The following is a 16,731-nucleotide window of genomic DNA, read 5'->3' on the forward strand; positions in this document are numbered from 1 at the left end:
TCGGAGCCTCTCGGCCCTGTCAGAGCTCGCCCCGGGGGGAGGAGAAGGGAGACCTGGGGGTGACACGGATCGGGCCGTGCGTGAGCCCGTCCCACGTATGCGGGGACCAGGGGAGCCTCGTCCCGGCCCGGCCGGACACCGAGCCCTTTCCGAGCGCCTCCCGGCCCCTCCTGGCCCCGTGCCTGGGCCGGGCCCCCCGGCAGCCGCGGGCCGGGCCCGGGCGGGGCGGGCGCGGCGGCGGCGGAAGCGGAAGGCGGTGTCGCCATGGCAGCGCGGAAGCGGAAGGCGCGGGTGATGGCGGCGGGCGGCGCGGCGCTGTGGCGGCGGCTCTCGGCCTGGCTGCCCCCGGCCTGGCTGCCCCGCGGCCGCCTCGGCCTGGCCGCGCTGCTCGGCCGCCTCTCTGACCGCCTCTCCCGCGGCCGCGACCGCCGCGCCCGCAGGTAAGGACCGGCCGGGCCCCGCCGGCTGCCCCCAGGACCGGGAGGTGTCGCGTTACCGGGGCTCCCCCGCTCGCCGCTTCCCCTTTCTGGTCCGGCCGAGCCCCTTGGAAGCGCTGCGGATGGGGAAAGGGGCGACCTGGCTCCACCTGCCCGGAGTCGGGTCCGGCTCTGCTCCGCAGCCCGCTTTAGCCCGCCCCGCTGTCCGATCGCCCTTAGGGCAACAGCTGAGCTTCTTTTCCCCGTCATTCCCTGTTTTCTTGTCGCTCGGGCGCTGTCCAGGGCCAGGCTCCCCTCGGCTGTCACAGGTGCAGCACAACCCGCGCGGGCCGAGGGGGTCGGGGAGGGCGAGACGCGGAAAGGGGCCGAGAAGAGGTGTCGGTCCCGGTTGTGCCGGGGCTGTGCCAGGCGGAGAGGGGTGAGGGGCAGGGGACACTCTGCCCGGCAGTGTCACCACGGTGGTGGAGGAGATGGATCATCAGTATGCTCTGTGTTCTTGGTTAAGCCAAGGAATTTCTTTCCACACCTCTCTCTTGGTCTCATCAGTATTTTTAGCATAGATAAATGAGACTGAGCCCTGGAAAGCGACCACTGAGTTCAAAGAGCAGCAGCGTAGATCCCCCCGTGTGCGTGGGTGAAAGGACAACGTCGTGTCCCACAGTTTCACTTCACCTCTGGCTCTGCAGATGAGGTTTGACAGTGAATAAGAGTTTCAGCTCCATTGTGGGTGTCTGTACCAAACCCACGTCTTTAAAAATGGAACACACACCAGAAAACCCCTAATTTCTTTTTAGGATCAGCTTTTTATGCAGAAGTGATGTGAGGTGGTTCCTTTTGGTTCCGTTTTCTCTTTTCAGTTTCCTCAGTGATGTGGAGTAGGGATGGGAAGGGCTCCCCCTGCCCCATTTTTTGTTCCTCTGAAACCTGGTTTGTCACAGTGTGGAATTTTGATGATTTCTTCATAATGTTACGTGTGTGCGTGGTTGGAGGGATTGGTGGTACTTGGGTACTGAGCTGATGTCAGTCACCAGCGGGTAGAAGCTGCTGCTTTGGGAGCTGGTTGCTGTGCCAGTGGTTCTGTGGCTGGAGCAAAATACAGATTTATCTGATAATTCTAGCAGAGAGTAGGCTCAGTGCTGAATAAGGTGTAAATTTCAGTATTGGGTTAAAAGATTGAACAGTGTAGACACACTGTAAATTCTGTAGGTACAAAAAAATGTGGAGGATGGAATTAGTGGGGATCAATTCAACTGCAAAGAATTAATCTGAAGGCTCAAACCTTCAGAAGCACAAAAATAGTGCTGGTGCTGCAGGTTGATGTTCCTCCAAATGATCCGATTAGAGCCCAAATGCTCCAAGCACAGCTTGGTGCTGCCTGCTGCCCCCAGAGCTGCCCCAGAACTATCCCAGAGCTGCCCCCAGAACTGCCCCCAGAACTGCCCCAGAACTATCCCAGAGCTGCCCCCAGAGCTGCCCCAGAGCTGCCCCAGAGCTGCCCCAGAGCTGCCCCCAGAGCTGCCCCAGAGCTGCCCCAGAGCTGCCCCAGAGCTGCCCCCAGAGCTGCCCCAGAGCTGCCCCAGAGCTGCCCCAGAGCTGCCCCCAGAGCTGCCCCAGAACTGCCCCAGAGCTGCCCCAGAGCTGCCCCCAGAGCTGCCCCCAGAGCTGCTCCCAGAGCTGCCCCCAGAGCTGCCCCAGAGCTGCCCCAGAGCTGCCCCAGAGCTGCCCCAGGCCACGGGCAGGGAGGCAGGTGCAGTCAGACTCGCAATTCCAACAGTCCTTGCCAGAAGGTGGCTTCTGGGAATCATGTTTCTGGAAAGTGTCTGCTTGGTTGCTGGTCTGGCTTCTGGAAGTGTAATTGGATTGGCCAGTGGCATAATGAGGACAATATCATCTCTGTTGATTTTTATTGTAAAATACATAAAATTTGCCACTGCTTCCTCGCTGGGAATAATTCCAGAGGATGTTGTTTGTGACCCACGGGACCAGGTTAGAGCCTGACTCTGCCACTGCTCTGTGGGCCAAACATTTGGTGCATTTTAAAAACCTGTATTTCTGGATCCAGTGTGAATCCCTGTAGTTCTGTGTGCTGGGCTGCCTTGTGATGATGGAGCAGTGGGAATTTGCTCCCTGTTTGTGGCCTGTGAGACGTGACATGAGCAAAGGTCCTACTCAGGTTCTGTAGAGACTGAAGAGAATGTGTCTGAAAAATGGTATTTCTTGTGTTTCTGTTCTGCTTCGATATTTTTGGCACCTTTTAGGGGATATTTGCATTGTTTTTTACAGCTTATGCTGGTGATCTGTGTCACATCTGGGTGTGCAGGCCAAGCCCAGTCCACATGATCTGTTGAAACCCCCCATCCCAGGAATTCCTGCACAGATTGACTCAGATTTTGGTAGCGATGAATAGTCAGTGACAAACTTGTGGATTTTCCAGGAAACACCACTGCAAATCGGTTTCCTTGTAAGGGTATTTGGAAATCCTGTGAAGATCCAGGGTTGTATCATGAACCAGATGAGTGAAATCATCTTCCTGGAATCTGTGGTCATTTGGGCTCTGGACTGTGGTAAAACCCAAAAGTTCCGTGTAACAAGTTCTGGTAAAGGTTGTAATCAAGTTTCTTCGTGGTGTGTGGTGGCAGTGGAATCATCAGGATGGGCCACGGGATGGTGGCTGCCTGCTGTTCCTTGGGTGAGACTGACCACTCCGGTCCTGTCCCCAGAAGCCCGACTCCCACGAGCAGGGTTTGCAGACTGGAACGGTTCCTGTCGGGTCTGGGGATGCAGTTCAGTCCCTTGCTCATGGATTCCTGGATCTCATGGGAGCTGCTGCTGCTAATTGTGTTGAAATGTGGTTTTGTCATGTGGACAGAGTCCTGCTGGGGGTTATTGTATGACTGGATGAATTTGCATGCGTGAAACCTCTGGAGAGAAGAAGTTGCCACTTGCTTCCTGTCACCTCCAGCGTGACGCTGGCAGCAAGCTGGTTTTTTCCTGAAGTGATTTCAAGAGAATTAAATTTGTTCTGAAGTGTGTTTTTGAAGAATGAGCTTCCTGCTGTTTCCCTCACAGTTTTGTGAGGTTTGCAAGGGAAGTCGTGATCTCTTCTTTACCTGTGCAGAATGCTGGCAGCATTGATGAAGAGGGATGGATCCCTGTGGTGGTTCTTGGTGTGTTACTGCTGTGATGCACTTGCTCCTTTGGTGGGTCATTCTTGAGGTGTGACTGCCCTGCCTTTGCTGGGGCTTGCACTGGGGCATCTTGTGTGCTGCAGATCTATTTTTGGATAAAATTGAGGGATTGAGGCATTTTATTCTTTAGAGCAGTGTGATCTTTAAACGTCTTTACCTGAAACAGAACAACTTCAGCCCAGCTGGGAATGAAGCTGGACATGAGGGGAGTGCTGGCCATGGTCAAGCTGATGCATGTGCAATGGAGGTGATTCACAAGTGGCTGATGACAGGTACAGGTGGTACCACTGCTGCACCGCCAGACACCTGAGCCCCCACACCCTCAGATCCTGCAGCTCCCGGCCTCCTTCCTCTCCCGTGTTGTCCTGAAGAAGGAGTTGTTTCTCCTCGTCTTCCTGCCAGCTTGGGGAAAGAGTTGGTGATGTTCAGATTTGTTCTGCCATCTTTGATCTGTGTTTCTGTTTCTACATTTGGCTTTGGTGATCCAGCTGGGATTATGGAAAGGGAAAGGCATTCTTGCCACTGTGGATCCCTACCATGTATTGGCCCTGACTGCAGCTCTTTCTTTACCTCCTTGGAGGCTTTGTGGGAAGCAAAACCTCCACCATAAAGAATTTCTCCATCTTTATTTCCACAGATCATCATGGCTCCTTCTAGCCCCACTGCTCACCCCTCCTGTTCCAGTGATCACAGCCCCACCGTGTTCACTCTGTCCAGAAGGAGCACACAGGTTCCAGTGGATCGGGAATCTGGTCCCAGAGTTTGGGATCTCCAGCTCACACGTCAAGGTGCTTTCGTCCCCCGCAGAATTCTATGAACTCCTGAAGGTAAGGTGTGGGCTCCAAGTTATGGGAATGGTTTTGATACAGTCCCAGTGTTGCAGCTGCTGCCTGGTAACTGCTCTTTTTATGGAATAGTTTTAGCTGCAGGGAATGAGTTCCTCAGTTTCCCAGAAAGCACTGATTTCTTCCTTGAATTTTGGATGCAGCAATGGTGCTGCTATGGCTCTGCAGAGCCCCCTGTGTCATCCCTATCCCTGTGTCACCCTTTCCTCCCTCGAGGCTGGAGAGCCAGTGTGGAGATGCAGCTGAAGGGATCCTCCTGGGGCACTGCTGGGCCGATGGCTCCTCGGGACCCAGTGGGAAACTGAACTTGTTTTCTGCTACTCCCAGGTGCAGATCAAAGCAGCCAAGCAGCGGGTGGTGATGGCCTCACTGTACCTGGGAACAGGGCTCCTTGAGCAGGAGCTGGTGAGTGTGGAGGGGTTTGGGAAGGGCAGGAAGGGAGTGCAGGGGAGGGATGTGGAAGGGAGGCACTAGGCATTTCTGGTTTAGACCTGGTACAGAGCCAGAGAACTGCTGCACTTCCTCAGGGGACAGTGAGCCTGGGCCTGTCAGAGGGGACTGACCTGGTGTTTGTGGTGCTCAGGGGGCTTTGCAGAACCTGCATCATAGGAATCTGTTCTTCCCTGGCATTTTCTTGAACATGATTCAAGCTATAGGTGTAGAGTGTTGTGTTTGGTGCTCCAGGTGCAGAACACAGATTCAGGATTGTCTTTCTGCATTTGAGACTGAGGTCAACTTTGCCTTTTCTGTTCTTCCCTCTGGAAACAAATCATTATTGCCAAGGGCTTTAGGGAGAAGCCTGGCCTTAGTCAGGTTCTGGTGTTAGGATGCAAATTCTCTGGCAGGGTAAAGGTGGATGGAGCCTGCACAGAATTTGTGCCCAGCTTTGTCTGGGCTTGCACACAGGATTTGAATTTGCATGTGAAAAACAGCCTTGTAGTTAAAGAATAAAATGGCCTCTTCAGTGAACTCCTACCAAGGTTTGTCTTTGGTGATGCAAATCTGTGATTTAGGAATGATGTTGGGATTTTTTCTGCTAATATTAATTGCTCTTGGGAGACCTGAAGAATGTGGGCGTGTAAAACTGAGGCCCTTTGATCTGTGGCTTTAGGCTGCTGAAGCTGCCAGGCTGGCAGAGGCAAAGGCTGAACCAGCTGTGTTTGGCACAAGAAGGAAGGACTCACACCAGGGCGTGGGAGCTGTCCTGGCCACAGCCTCCTGCTGCTGAGCACTTCTCTTGCAAAGCTTTATTTGCTTTTGTAATGAGGAGAGAACTCTCTCTGCAGGTGGATTGCTTAGAAGAAACGCTGGAGAAATCGCTGCAAGCAACAGGCTCTCCTGACCTCAGAGTTTCCATTCTCCTGGACTACACCAGGGGCTCCCGGGGTAGGAACTGTGCTTTGCTTTTGTCAGAGCCTGATTTAGGCTGGAGGAACTGTTTTTTTCATAGAAGCTGTCTTGGCCAACTGGACATACTTGCTTAAATCATGCACCTTTCAGTATTTGCCTTTTGCATTCCAGAGCTGCACATTCCCAGAAAATCTTCAAGCTGAGCCGCTTTTCTCCAAAAATAGGTGGTAGGAGCAAGAAGGGCCAAACTGCTCTGGGCGACTTATGCGTTCTTGCTTGGTTCACTTCTCAGTGCATTTGCCCTTATACCTCATGCTCACTAACATTTTCATTTTGAAAGGAGAGTGGGAATTGTTGGAATTGTTGGAAGCGGCACATCGAATCAGGAACCTCTGTGGTGACTCTTGCAGATGTGTTACCAGTGCTGGTGAGGCTTGATTAAGAAGCTTGAAAGGTGTCAGACCTGCTCTGTGACTGATTCCAAGGCCCATTCATCCATGAACTTACAGTTCTGGATGTTGCTTTCAATATTGACGTAGTGCAAATGAAAGTGATTTGGAAAAAAAAAACAAACAAAAAAGGGAAAACCAGTGATAGGATGCCAGCAGATAGGATGGAATGGGATGGGTGCTCACCCTGTAACTGTGACATGGAGCTGTGCCATGATGTGTCCCATCTGTGTGATCCTTGTGTGAAACTCCCCTTCTCTCCCAGGCAGGAAGAATTCTCGGACAATGCTGATCCCGCTGCTGCAGCGATTTCCCGAGAAAGTCCGTGTGTCCCTCTTCCACACCCCAAACTTGCGTGGACTTCTCCGGCTCCTGATTCCAGAGCGTTTCAATGAGACCATTGGGCTGCAGCACATCAAGGTGTATCTCTTTGATGACAATGTGATCCTGAGTGGGTGAGTCCTGCTGCCTCCAGCCTTGGCATGGTTCCTTTTGCTGGGATTTGGGCAGGGTGTCTGTGCTGCCAGAGTTGTCTGAACATCTGGACTTTCCACCGTGGTCCTATTACTGCTTTTCTGAGATGGGAGAGCAACTGCAGCTCTTCTGTATGAGATTCCCCGATGAAAGAGAGTTTTTCTTAAAGGGAAAAAAGAAAGATCTCTTGTAGCCTGGGCTGGGAGGTTGAGGATCCTGTGCCCATACCCTGAACTCAGCTCTTCCCTTTCTCTTCAGCGCAAACCTGAGTGATCTGTACTTCACCAATCGGCAGGACCGCTATGTCCTGCTGCAGGACTCTCCAGAGATCGCAGACTTCTTCACGGAGCTCGTGGACGCAATTGGAGATGTGTCCCTGCAGTTGCAGAGGGATGATACAGTCCAGATGATGGAGGGGATGGTACACCCATACCAAGGTAGGAGAGAGCTGTCTCACCTGGCTGAGTGATGGTATCCAGAGGAAGGAAGTGACAGCTGGGGTTTAAGGATGCCTTGAACTCCATCCACTTGGGAATTTCTGGGTGCCTGACCATTGTTCAAATTGTGGGGTTTCCTGTTTTGTGCCATCCAGTATTAAAATCAAAATTGCTCAAGTTTCAAGACTGGGTCTGTCAGAGTTTTCCCAGCACAGTGGCTATCACAGGCTAATCTGGCAGGGCATGCAGAGGCTGGAAGTAACTCTGCAACTGTCTCAGTGCTTCCTCATAAATGTGCTGCTTTTGGCCTTAAACAAGAACTTCAGTTCCCCGAGAGGTTTTTCTGATATTAGCGGCTGCAGTTTCGGGTGTTCTGGGTGTGTGTGTTCTGAGCGGTTCATGAATGTGGTGCTATTGTTGGCAGTTAAGTGTTTTGTAGTAGACTTTGTTCCTGGAATCAAATGGGAATTGGATCAGGAAGACCGGGAACAAGCGTAGAAGCGGGCAGAGAAGGGCATCGATGTGCCAGGCTGATTGCGTCATCAGGTTTTGTCCTGGCCTTGCACTGCTGGGTGATGTAAGCTTAGTCTGGGGGCGGGGGTTTCTTTGTGTGTTCCAGCTCATTCTTTGTTGCCAGTTTAGCCTTGTCCTGATCCTTTCCTTCCTCAGAGGATTTTTCAGGCTGCTGCCAGTTGCTGAATATTTCTCTTCTGTGACGTAGCTCTGCCAACCTTGAAACAGCTGGTTTGGGCCTCAGGCCAGAAAGTTGTGTCCACTCTGTTTTGGCTCCTGTTTGTTCCCGTATAGGTGTCCTGTCAGTGTTTTTCCTGGTATGTAATAGGTGACACATAGCTCTGTGCCTGTCGGTCTCAGACACCATCTCTCGGGGTTTTCCTGCAGGAGACAAGGTGGCTTACTGCGAGATTGCCAACCGGAGGGTCATGGAGGTCATCAACTCTGCCCGGACACGGCAAGAGCTCCTTCATGCAAAGACTTTCCACAGCAGCCATCCAGGCAGCTCTCTGTTATCCCAGCAAGGCTCTCAAGCATCTGGGGGTCTGAAACCAGAACCTGACACCTGGATCTATCCCTTGATCCAAATGAAACCTTTTGGTATTCAAATAGATGAGATGGTCACAGAGACACTGCTGACCGAGGCTGAGCGGGATGCCAGGATATACCTCACCACTGGCTACTTCAACCTGACTCAGGCCTACATGGACCTCATCCTGGGCACGAGGGCTGAGTACCGGATCCTCCTGGCCTCACCAGAGGTCAATGGGTTTTTTGGTGCCAAGGGGGTGGCAGGTGCCATCCCTGCTGCCTACGTTTATATTGAACACCAGTTTTACAGCGAGGTCTGCTACCTGCAGCAGCAGGAGAGGGTGCAGCTGCAGGAGTACTCCCGTGCTGGGTGGACGTTCCATGCCAAAGGTAAGATGTCCTTATCCCAAGGGGACTTACTCAGAGGTGTGTGAGAGCTTCGTGTTTGGATTGTGCAAGGAGTGGGGGGCTGGCTGGGTGCCAGTCTGGGCTTAACCTTCAAAACGCTCCTCCAAGGTCCGAACAACTTGCTTGCGTAAACCTGGAGGGTCTGAATTGCTGGGGGGACAACTGTGCAGTCACGCCTTGCCTCTGGATTTCTGGTTTGATACAGTCCCAGGGCTGTCCCGGTGGTGGCACTGAGGCACTGCCTGGATGAGAAACATGGCGCAAAGAAAAGGAAGCATTTGGATGTGTTCATGATGCAGTCAGGGCTGTGGTGCAGTTTCTCATGTCCCTTGGTCTGGTTTCAGCAGTCAGAAGCGCAGGCTCTGCTGGGGACCCTGGAGCAGGATCTGGGACAGGGGCAGGAGGGGAGCTGCTCCTGGGACCACCCCAGCAGTCCTGGCCACCGTGTTCCCTTGGCAGCAGGTCTGGGGGATTTGTTGCAGCTCCTGTGCATGGCACACAGGGGATGTGGTGTGTGAGGAACTGCAGAGTGTGCATCTGAGAGTCAGGGCAGCCAGAGGGGAAGGGGCTGAGGAAGGAACATGGACTAACAGATGCAGTGAGTTAATGAATGCTGTCCTTGGGGTCTTCTGTAGGAAACCCCACATTCCTGCTGGATACAGTGTGCCCAGCTCTCACAGGCTGTCATTGGAGAGGTTCCTCTTTTGGAGAGGAATGGTTGTGAGAATGCCTCCATCTCCCTGCTTCCCACATGGATACTCAGAGGAAGGCTCAGAGGTGGTGGGGAGGGAAAGCTGCTGAGTTGGCCTTCTCTTGACTTGAAAATCCACAGGTGTTACCAGCTGCCTCTGTGTTGAAACCACAAACAGATCTCAGGGTGTAGTGCTCCTCCTCAGTGCTATTGGGAACTTAGCACAAGGAAACCCTTGTCTCAGGCAGGGCAGCCCAAGGGAGGTGCCTGCCTGCCCGGCTGGGGTGTCCCATGTCCTGCAGGAAGCACTTGTTTGAGCGACCTGTGGTTCGCAGGTTCTGTGTTTGCTGGGCATCGCTGACTGCCGGTGGGATGTGATTTGGCATGGACTGAGCTCGGAAGCATGGGCTGCTTTTCTCAGCTACCAAAGTGCGTGTGGCCATTGGTCCTGTTTGGGCCAGCAGTGCCTCCTGGGGTAGTGCTTTGGGCTCTCTCTGCTGTGTGGTGTTCATTGGGAGGGGGATGCAGGGCTTGGAGTTCAGCGGCTCCAGTGCCTGGCAGGGGGACAGTTGGAGACATTTGCTTCGTGTTTTCATTCCTCTTCAGAGTGCTGGAAGGATCAGTGTGTAGCTCCTTGTCTGGCATGCTCTGCACTTGGCACATGCTTTATTCACTGGGTTTCCTTCTGCAGGAGTCACATGGTGTGTGTGGCAGAAAGGACAAGGATGGAAGGAGGAAGGGAGAAACCTTGGAGATACGAAGAGCAGGTGTACATGGAGCACATGGAACCTGGCTTCTGGCCGAGGACATGAGATCCCCAGCAGCCAATAGTGCCCATCGGTGCTTTCTCTGTGGGCTGAGGCACCCTTTAGTCTCCCACAGGATCTGGCTGCCGTACCTTAAACACTGCAGCTGTGCTGCAGACCCCTCCCACTCCCCTTAAAGCATTTATATCTGCACACACAGCATCAAATGGTGTGTCCCCAGGGATGTCTGTCCTCAGGGATGACTGTTCTGGGTGTGTTCAGTGCTGTGCAGGTGTAGCAGTGCAGTGCAGGTGGAGCAGAGCTCAGCACAGGTGGGACAGCACCATGCAGGTGTAGCAGAGCGTGCACAGCCATGGTGCACGTGTGAGCAGGACTGCCAGCAGCTGTCCTGCTGTGACACCCTGAAGCCTGCCTGTGCTCTGCTGTGTTCCCAGGTATGGTGGTGTGAGTGACATGAGTATGTCCCTTGGGTTCAGGGTCTCTTCCAGGCAAGTGCTGGTGGGAGAGTGCTGGACAGGTGGCTCTGCGCTGAGAGATAAACCCTGTTACTGCTATTGACTGGTGCTGGGAAGCTGCACTTCCCCTTTCTGGAAAGGTGAGTCACTGTTTGAGCAGATCCTGCCAGGTGGCCATAAAAACAGTGCCACAGGACACTTGGGAAGGCGAGGAACCTGTTCCTTGTGGCTACTGCCTGGGCAGAGGTCCGGCCAGCAGCTGGTCACCAAACAGCCCAGGCACCAAACAGCTCTGGTAGGGTCCTGTTTGGTGGCAGAACATGTCAAATCTCTGTGCCACACGAGTGCTTCCCTGTGGCTCCTGGAGCCCACAATGGGCTCTCTGGCCCCTCTGTGGTGGGGTGAGCCTGTGGGGCCGGGGGTGCTGTGGCCTTAGGGCAGTGCCAGCTCTGTGAGTGTGTGCTGTGGGGGCGGGGAGGAGGTTACAGGAACTGGCGGTGAATCGGCAGCGTCTTACTCAAGGCATTCTTGGAACTGCTCTGGGGCTGAGTTAGGAAACTTGCTGCTATTTTAAGGCTGAGGCGGTTTTTATGCTACAGGTTCTTTGTTGCAGTTTGTGACTGGCCATGGGGATAAGCCTCTACCAGGGACCCACCCAGGGCTGTGCTGAGGAGAGCAAATGCTTCCCGGCTCCATTTGTGCACAGAGTGGCCATGCAGCCTCTTCTTGGCAGCAGTCCCGGCTCTCCTGTGGCTGTTCCTTCCTGCCCTGCTGCAGTGCTGTGTTTGAGAATAATGTGTTGTTTCCATCTTTGCCTTGAAAATCCATCCTGGGCTGTGTCCCGACTGCTCTCTGTGCAGGCAGAGCTGTGGGAGCTGTGATGGTGACTGGCTACAGGGACCAGGTGCCCTGGCAAGAGTCTCATCTCATCCCCGGTGGCTCCTCAGGAAGTGAGGTGGTGAAATAATTTGCACTTGTCTTCTGAGTCTCTATTTCATGTGAATTCACCTATCAGAGCAGGGTCATGTCACAGTCCCATGAAGGTGGTTGGTCTCTGGGACAGGCTGGACAGACCTGGGGCTCTGAGGCTGGTTCCTTCACTGAAAAGCTGTTTGTCTTCTTTCAATGTTTCTGAGATTTACCATGATGCAAAACAGCCTCTAATGCAGAGACAGGGACTTGTCCTGAGTTGTTTTGGGACAATGTGTCCTTGGGGTTCTCTGAGGGTGCTGCACCCCTGGTCAGGGCACTCTGAGGGGCAGGGTTTGGGCCGTGCCTTGGCACCCCATGAGTAACATGCAGTGTCACGGCCCTGTGGGCTCTGCTGGGCTGCCTGATGCTCTCGGGGTCTGTACAGAATCTATAATCCGTGTTTAATGGGTTTAATTCCCTCTGAGTGAAGGGACAGTGTGAGCCCACCTTGGCTGTCCCCTCAGGCTGCCACGCTGCCTCTCCTCTCATTTTTCCCACAGGCCTCTGGCTGTACCTGGCAGGGAGTGACCTGCCCTGCCTGACCCTGATCGGCTCTCCGAATTTTGGGTATCGATCAGTTCATCGTGACTTGGAAGCCCAGGTTGCGATAGTGACAGAAAATAAAACCTTGCAGCAGCAGCTCCATCAGGTAAGCAGTGGATTCTGGGGAGGCAACGGGAATGTTGTGCTTCTGGGTCACACAGGGAACGCTGATGATGCAGTGGCGATAAAAACATCCAGCTACAATAACTCAAAAGCTGCTGGAGCATGAGGAGTCCTGAGGAGCTGTCAGTGAAGTGACTATTGATGAGCTGCCTGCTGTGAGTGCCCAGTGCTGGGAAGTGAGGCCATAACAGGAAGGAATGTGTGTCCCCAGTGACCTTGGATACCGGGAGTGCTCGGGGCTGGATGTGCAGAGAGCATTCAGAGAGCCTGCTGGCTCCTCTGCTCACTGACCACACTGCACCTTCTGGGCCTTAATCCCAACATTTGGGCATTGCCAAGGCTGTGCTGTGCTCTGAGGTAATGAGGCCAGGCCTTTGGAATGGCTGAGCTTGGACTAGAAGAGGATTTCTGAGCTGGTTGGGTTGCCCATGAAGTTCTATGACATAATTCATATCTTGAATAATAATATGACATTATATAATATTGACACAATAATTTTTCACTGGTTTGATGTTCAGTGTCCTAGGGTTTTTCTGTGCTGTTTTTGGTTTAATTAGGCAGCTTGGAGTGCTCAGCAGTTCTGGTCCTGCTCCAAATCCTGCCTGGTTCTCTAACTGTCTTGACTCTGAATCTTCTGCTAGAACTGTCTGTCCCAAGTTGTTTCTCCTGTAGTGCTCTGCAACAAAGCAGATCAATTTGGTGCCTCTGTGTGACCTGGGGACCTCAGAAATGCACTCTGTGAGGCAGGTCCTGGCAGAGTTGTCTGCAAGATCAATGGGAATTGCCCTCTTGCATCAGGGCTCTTCCCCGGGATGAGTCAGAGTGTATCTAATCAAAAACGATTCTATTACTGGAAGAGTTGCTTGAATATTTCAGTTCATATCTTGCCTCTGCTTGTTTCTAATGGAAGGGGAGAATCAATGGAAATGTGACACAAAGGAATTTTCTCACACAGGGCTGCAGTGATCTCATTCAAAGGGCTTTAAACCATTCCCGATTGCTGGAAGCTGATTCTGAGATGGGCTGGGTGTTTACTTTCTGTGGTCTTTTTTAGAAGACTTAATCCGTTCCTGGGATGCTGCCATGAAATCACTTTGTCTGTGTAACATTTAGTTCCATTTTAAAAATGCGTGCTGAGATTTGGGAAGAAATGTGAGTGGTCTGGGTGTCTGGATGCTCCTCTGAATGGACTGAGCTTGATTCAGGGAACTGGCCTTGCCTCCAGCTCAGTCCTCACTGTATTGTGTGGCCATGGAGCAGAATCTGCACAGCAGGGCTGACTATAGCTCTTGGAGCATTTGAGGCTCTAAAATTAGGGTGAATTAGCACATGAATGTCTTCCTTCTGTTGTTGGTTCATCTTTTTGGTGTTACTTTCCAGTGCTTGGTTCCTGCTTACCTGTTGCACCCTGAATTTAAGTAGTGCAGAGTATTTTCAGCTGTTTGTGACAGCTTCACTAATGAAAAAAGACGATGAACAGACTTCCAGGACCTGTTCTGCTCCTTGTTTGCCTGCAGGTCCTGCAGCCTGAGTGGCTGTGCTAACAAACCCGCTCACCTGTGATCAAAGCACTGCTCTCACGTGCTGTGAGCGTGTGTTATCAGCAGGGTGGTTCATTTCCTCCCTCAGCAGTCGGGTACACGCTGCGGGGGCCCGAGTGTTTCTGGTAATTTAGCTGAGATCACGACTGCACATTCATCTGAGAACGCGGCGCCTGAGCTGTGTCTAGAAAGAGCCGCGTAAGCCGGTCCCGGGAGGTTTGGGTGAGGTTTCCTCTTCTGGCAATTACAGCCAGGGATTGAGGAGTTTTTTGAAACTGAAGCTCAGCTCTTGCAACTGTGAGGCACAAAAAGGCAAAACCCTCTGCCCTTGCTCTCTGTAGAGTTTAAATTGCTAATTCTTGAGGAGAAATGATGCAGCCTTTTGGCAGGATCCCTGGCCAGCTCTACATGAGAATTCACTTCTCTTAAAGACCGTTATATAATTCAACACTTGAGATTTACTGCAGTGATGTTTCTTTCCCTGTTTAGGAGCAGGAACAGCTTTACCTCTGCTCAGGTGTGGTCTCAACGTCAACGTTTGAGCAGCCAAATCGTTATGTGAAGCTGTGGGTGAAGCTGGTGACACCTCTGATCAAGAATTTCTTTTGAAAGAAGAAAAGCTGCTGCTTTGGGTGAGTTTGCTGCCATTATGGGGAATTTATATTGCACTGACTGCAGTGAATAGCTGTAGTGCTTTTTACATGGAAGAAAGAGACAATGGACACACAGATGATGTGGGGAAAACCAGGCACCTCATTTCCTCTGAGATACTGCCTGCCATGGATTGGGATGTGCTGAGGTCCAGGTTGAGTTTCATCTGCTAAAAGTTCTGGAAGGGTCACTGACAGAGAACCCATACAGGGTTATTTCCCATGACCCATACAGGGGTATTTTCCATGCATGGAAATAAAATTCCCATTTCTGAAATGTCCCTTTCAGAGAAGGACTGTGTTTGTTTTATCTTGACCAGCCAATAGAAAACGTTGCTGGAATACCTAAAATGTTTTGTCACTGTATCCAGTCAGAGCTTTGCTTTGCCCCTGTAGGTGTTGGTTAACAAGGGTGGTTGGTTTTGCTTTTCTGCTTTGTGGTATCCTGGGTTTCCTGGCTCTTTGACTGCCCCGTGACTCGAGCCCTTCTGAGCTTCAGGACATGGCTCTTGGACTGTTCCTGTGCAGTTGGCACTGGTGTGTGTGCCCAGGATGCTGCGTGTTCCCACATCTCTTTTACTCACCTAACTGTGGCCTCCCCCTTGGGGAGTGTGCCTGACTCCTTTACATTCAGATATGTTACAAGTGTCTTTCAGGAGTTGTGGAGGGGCAGAAGAAGACTTTGGTGCTCATGTGGGTTTAGGATGTTACTTACTGAAAATGGGAGGCTCGAACCTTAACATCCTGAAAAGAAAGTGGGTGGAAGCCAGGTAAAAACATGTGAGAGCGCAGGCTGGGCCTGCTCTCTGTCACTGGTGGGGTATGAGCAGGGGGTTCTGATCTGATAGTGCCACAAACAGAATTTCTGGCTCCTGAGAAAGGCTGATGGTAAGTGTGAAGCTCGGTGGTAACTGATAATAAATGCTGCTGCTCTATAAAGAAACAAGCAGCTCTCTGTGCTTTGGGCTTCTCTGACCATGAACTGGAAGGGAAGCTTTAGGCAACTGTATTTTAGTACTAATTGTTCAAATATTTCACAGGGTGGGATTTTGGTGAACTGATTTTATGCTAAAGGGACAGGCCTTGGCCCTAACGTGTGTTACTGCTGATACAAATGATTTGTTGTAAAGAAAGGACAGAGTAGGTTCTGTACCCTAGAAATAGAAGTAATGTACCTCAGAGAGCGACCTGTTTTCAGCTGGACCTTCTCTGGGCTGTGGAGGTGGAGCGTGGGTGAACTGGGTTAAACCTGCACCTTTCTTCTCCTGTCTGCTCCAGCCAGACTCGTGCTCTGTGCCCGGGGCGTGAGGAGTTTCTGCTCAGTTTGCACTGAGCCATTACACAAAGAGCTGTGGGAAGACAGAGAGCCAGGAGAGGGAAAGGAGTCGGCCACTTGTGTGCAGCTGTTCCGTTTGGCTTCCCACGGTGGTCTGGCTCCCCACCAGCGCCGCGTCAGAAACCACCAGTGGAAAACCAGTATCCGCCCTGAGAACCCCGTGGGCTGCAAGAGCAGGGGCCTCACAGCAGCGCTGCCAGCACTGGTTTTATTGATACTTTGCTAAAATGGTTCTGAATTACACAACTCGGAGGCTTTTACAAGTAAAAGCATTTGCTGTTTTCCATTGACATTAAAATTCAGGCCTCTAGGAGCAGAGCCACACCAGCCAGGACCCACTTGGCAGCTTTTTCTTTTGTCTTCAGGTTGAAGGTCCAGACGTAGGTGGGCCCTCGCATCCGTGTCTTATAGACGGGACATTCATAGACGTTGGTGGTGTCCACGCGGTCCACAGGGATGGCTCTGAGCAAGATGACTGGCATGGTGGGCGTCAGCTCCTTCAGCAGCGCGTCAGCGATCGACCCCGAGGCCACGTCCCAGCGCGCACCTGCAACGTGACAGTGGCCTTGGCTGACCCTCACAGCTGCCCCGGGCTTCTCACTGCAGGGGCTTTGTTCACAACTACTGATGGGTGGGAGCTGGAGGGTGAAGGGTGGGTTCAGTGGCTCAGTAGTGGTTAGGGCTGATGTGTCCTCAACTCACTGTGACCCAGGACTGCATTTGCCTTACTGTGTGTGGGATGTCTGAATAAATTCTGTCCCCACCCCTCCCTTCAGCACGGCTTTGCATGGGAATTGCAGAGCTAAAGGTGAACTGGCCGTGGTGGGATCTACGACACACTGTCCTGTGTGCTCTGTGCTCTTGTCCAAGCGCACCCCTCAGCTCCTCTGCTGAACTGCCTCCTTCCCCTTCATTTCAGCAGTAATTATTATAGGTTTGAGTTTTCCGATTTGTCTTACTCGTACATCAAATAAGAATGTGACATATTTAATCATTAGAGCCCTGTGGCTCCAACCACCCC

General features: G+C 52.3%; 2 protein-coding genes across 3 annotated transcripts in view; one reads left to right on the plus strand and one right to left on the minus strand.

Annotated features, from left to right (window-relative positions):
* Nucleotides 1-292: 292 nt before the first annotated feature.
* PGS1 (phosphatidylglycerophosphate synthase 1) lies at nt 293-16,701 on the plus strand. The gene is made up of 10 exons (XM_027667493.1): nt 293-440; nt 4,263-4,452; nt 4,798-4,875; nt 5,757-5,856; nt 6,535-6,724; nt 7,002-7,180; nt 8,081-8,614; nt 12,018-12,166; nt 14,214-14,356; nt 16,076-16,701. The coding sequence occupies exons 1-9, from the start codon at nt 295-297 to the stop codon at nt 14,331-14,333; spliced, it is 1,686 nt and encodes a 561-aa protein (XP_027523294.1). The 5' UTR covers nt 293-294; the 3' UTR covers nt 14,334-14,356; nt 16,076-16,701.
* Nucleotides 15,854-16,731, minus strand: part of DNAH17 (dynein axonemal heavy chain 17) — a 49,644-nt gene continuing 48,766 nt past the window's right edge. Inside the window, exon 82 of one of the 2 annotated variants that reach the window (XM_027667491.1) lies at nt 15,854-16,257. In XM_027667491.1, coding sequence (XP_027523292.1) covers nt 16,010-16,257 — 248 coding nt within the window. In that variant the 3' untranslated portion in view covers nt 15,854-16,009. The remainder of the gene's footprint in view (nt 16,258-16,731) is intronic. The other variant, XM_027667492.1, reaches the window with a different exon arrangement.

Source organism: Corapipo altera, unplaced genomic scaffold (assembly GCF_003945725.1).
Source record: "Corapipo altera isolate COAL_440 unplaced genomic scaffold, ASM394572v1 305, whole genome shotgun sequence".
Classification (NCBI taxonomy): Eukaryota; Metazoa; Chordata; class Aves; order Passeriformes; family Pipridae; genus Corapipo; species Corapipo altera.